This window comes from Salvia splendens, chromosome 20 (genome assembly GCF_004379255.2).
Source record: "Salvia splendens isolate huo1 chromosome 20, SspV2, whole genome shotgun sequence".
Taxonomy (NCBI): Eukaryota; Viridiplantae; Streptophyta; class Magnoliopsida; order Lamiales; family Lamiaceae; genus Salvia; species Salvia splendens.
The window spans coordinates 23,884,246-23,886,870 of NC_056051.1; the positions used below are offsets into that span (position 1 = coordinate 23,884,246).

The 2,625-nt window shown below is 34.2% G+C and overlaps 1 protein-coding gene across 2 annotated transcripts; it reads right to left on the reverse strand.

Annotated features, from left to right (window-relative positions):
- Positions 1 to 1,219: 1,219 nt before the first annotated feature.
- Positions 1,220 to 2,084, reverse strand: LOC121782165 (ras-related protein RABC2a-like). Of its 2 annotated transcripts, none has more exons than XR_006046259.1 (3): positions 1,924 to 2,084; positions 1,583 to 1,683; positions 1,220 to 1,504 (listed from the first exon to the last, which is right to left on the reverse strand). XR_006046259.1 is itself a non-coding variant. In XM_042179893.1 (3 exons), exons 1-3 carry the CDS (start codon positions 2,072 to 2,074, stop codon positions 1,335 to 1,337), a joined length of 255 nt encoding a protein of 84 aa, XP_042035827.1. In that variant the 5' UTR covers positions 2,075 to 2,084; the 3' UTR covers positions 1,220 to 1,334. The 2 variants fall into 2 exon arrangements, 1 of the variants encoding a protein (XP_042035827.1); XM_042179893.1 differs by lacking the exon at positions 1,583 to 1,683 and having other exon boundaries at positions 1,220 to 1,369; positions 1,436 to 1,504.
- Positions 2,085 to 2,625: the final 541 nt, after the last annotated feature.

Below are 2,625 nucleotides of genomic sequence, written 5' to 3' on the forward strand. Positions count from 1 at the left end.
ATGACAACCGAACGCCACCTAAGTGTACTGGATGGAGATTATTAGATACTGATTAGCATCTACTACTTGAGAAAATTGCAAAGCATGGTGATAAATATATAGTTACAGTCGAAACTAGCAAATCGAGGGGATCTATAAGATCATTTCACGTAAAACTTATAAGTTATAACCAGCAATTAGGTTTTATGTGTCGTATTTTCTGCTAATTTTACTATCCTATTAATAAGAATAAGAGAAAAGATAAGGATACTTTGAAATTTGAAAAGCTGAAGCCCAACATATATGGCCTGGTCCGATTAAAACCAAGTGTTGGGCTCAACAAATCTGGGCCTGATCCGATTGAAAGTAACTACAGCCAATCAGCCGTTATAAAGATAAGTACTTTTATGAATTTCATGTATATATGTGAATATAATTACTGTACAAAAAAATTATTAAAAAGTAAACTATTGAATGAAAATTATTTAATAAAAATTTCAACAATTTTTTAAAAAGGTATACAAAAGAAAAATGCAATCATTAAAAATGTATCAAGGAACCCAAAAAAGAGATCGAAATAAAATTTTAATGCAAATTATATACGTAAAATTTCAAATGCTGAAAAACACAAAAAAGATAACAAAAAATCCAATTACTATAAATGCGTATATATAATTATCACAAAAGATAAAAATAATTTCGAATATGAATATTTTAGAAAAATTTCAATTATTTAAAAATGAAAAGGGAGCTTATTGGATATATCAACTGAGAATTTAACCGTAATAAAGCATGCGTATAGTAGCTTGAAAGTTGTGGGAAGAAATTAGGAAAATAAATAGGATGCTAATTGTGTAATCTTTCATGTTAATTGGAGTCATGTATTGTGAGTATATTTTTTTGATATAAGATTAGAGCTCATGCATAATTACATTTTATAGTGATGGGAGAAAGACTAGATTTGCAATTCGGTTGATGAAATTAATTAAATCTTGATTATCATAAATGAGGATTGGAAAAAGGAAAATCTATGAACATAGGAAATGGAAAATTATATGTATGGCGATCTACTATTTAAATAGAACAATCTACTGTAAGTAAATGATGCAACCCATTATTCACCAAGGGAATTAAGTGATTAGATATTATAATCTTATTGAAGAGCTTTTTTATTAAAAAGACACTTCAACCACAACCAAATTCTCACCAACATATACTAATATACCTACTGAATCCCAATTTGTTATTCATCCTCATTATTTTGATCAAAGAGAAGCAACCCTTATTACATAAAAGTGACAACTTTTACTTGAAAATTTCTACTTAACCCTGGCGATCTTCTTCTTCTGATTGTACTAATTCCAATCCAAATTCTTCAAAATCATCATTTCTATAACAATAAGGTTTTTAAAAACAGGTTAGACTTCGTTAATAAGGAGAAGCTAGGAAGCTATACCTGTATCCCAAATTGTAAGTTTTAGCCTTTTTCCAGCAGTGGTTAGCAGTTTTATCTTGAAATCCACTCCTGACAAATCCAACAACAATCAAACATAAACAAGAACCGAAAACAATCTACCTACATCAAACATGATTCCTCTACCACCTTAAATGATCAAGTTTGTGGCCATCAATCCATACAGAAACTAACACACCCAGCTTCAACAACCTTCAACCATTTGCTGGAAACTTCAAAACAATCTGTCCCTAAATCATCATATTTTAAGACCACACAATAAACTTCAAAAGGCACAAATTCTGACAGGATATTCCAAGTATAAAACACAAAATATTCAAAACAGCCAAACATCACCCCTAACACTATCATGCCAATACACATCACAAGAATTCAAGAACCAAACTTTATCAGGGAAAAAAAACTAGAATTATCTGATTCACAACAAAAAATCACAATTAGCCCAATAGTGAATCACACGCACAACATACCAATGGTAGGAGAAAGCTCATGAGGAAACTGCTGGCAGTTGGAGATGAAACTGAGCAAAAGAAAGCTCTTTCCCACTGCATAATCCCCAATCAACAGAACCTTAAAAGAGTAATCATAGTTGACCCCAAAGCTACCCTTTCTTGAACCCATTATTCATATATTCCCCCTTCCAATCTCATCACTATTTCAGCACCAAAAAAAAAAAGAAGCATACACAAGGTTGATGCGAGGGGGTTAGAGCATGAATAACCCCGTCCCCATTTCCGGCCCCAAGTCCCTTCCACGTCATCATTCCTCTACAGTTGCGGCCCAGGCCCCAACTGCTCTAACCCTGCAGGCCGCAACTAATAAATGACACTATTCAAAACTTCAACATATTTAACTCGTAAACGCAATTCGTTGAACAATTGAAACCGAGAAAATGCATTGTTCATTAGAAATTAACATTACATTACTAGACGAAGCAAATTTAAAATACTAGAAACCCGGGCCACGACTACTACTTCTTCATTTGGGCGCGAAGGTAGGCGATCATCTCACGGTGCAACTCGAGCTCGTCGTCCGACATCTTCGTTGTATCCCTCGCTGTCAACTCCGTCAGCTGGCTCATCCGCCATGTATTACTCATCTCCGACAAAGTGTCGGACATCTTATCCAGAGACGGATTAGTCGGCGGTGGCACCATAGCGGAGTTGCTCGCA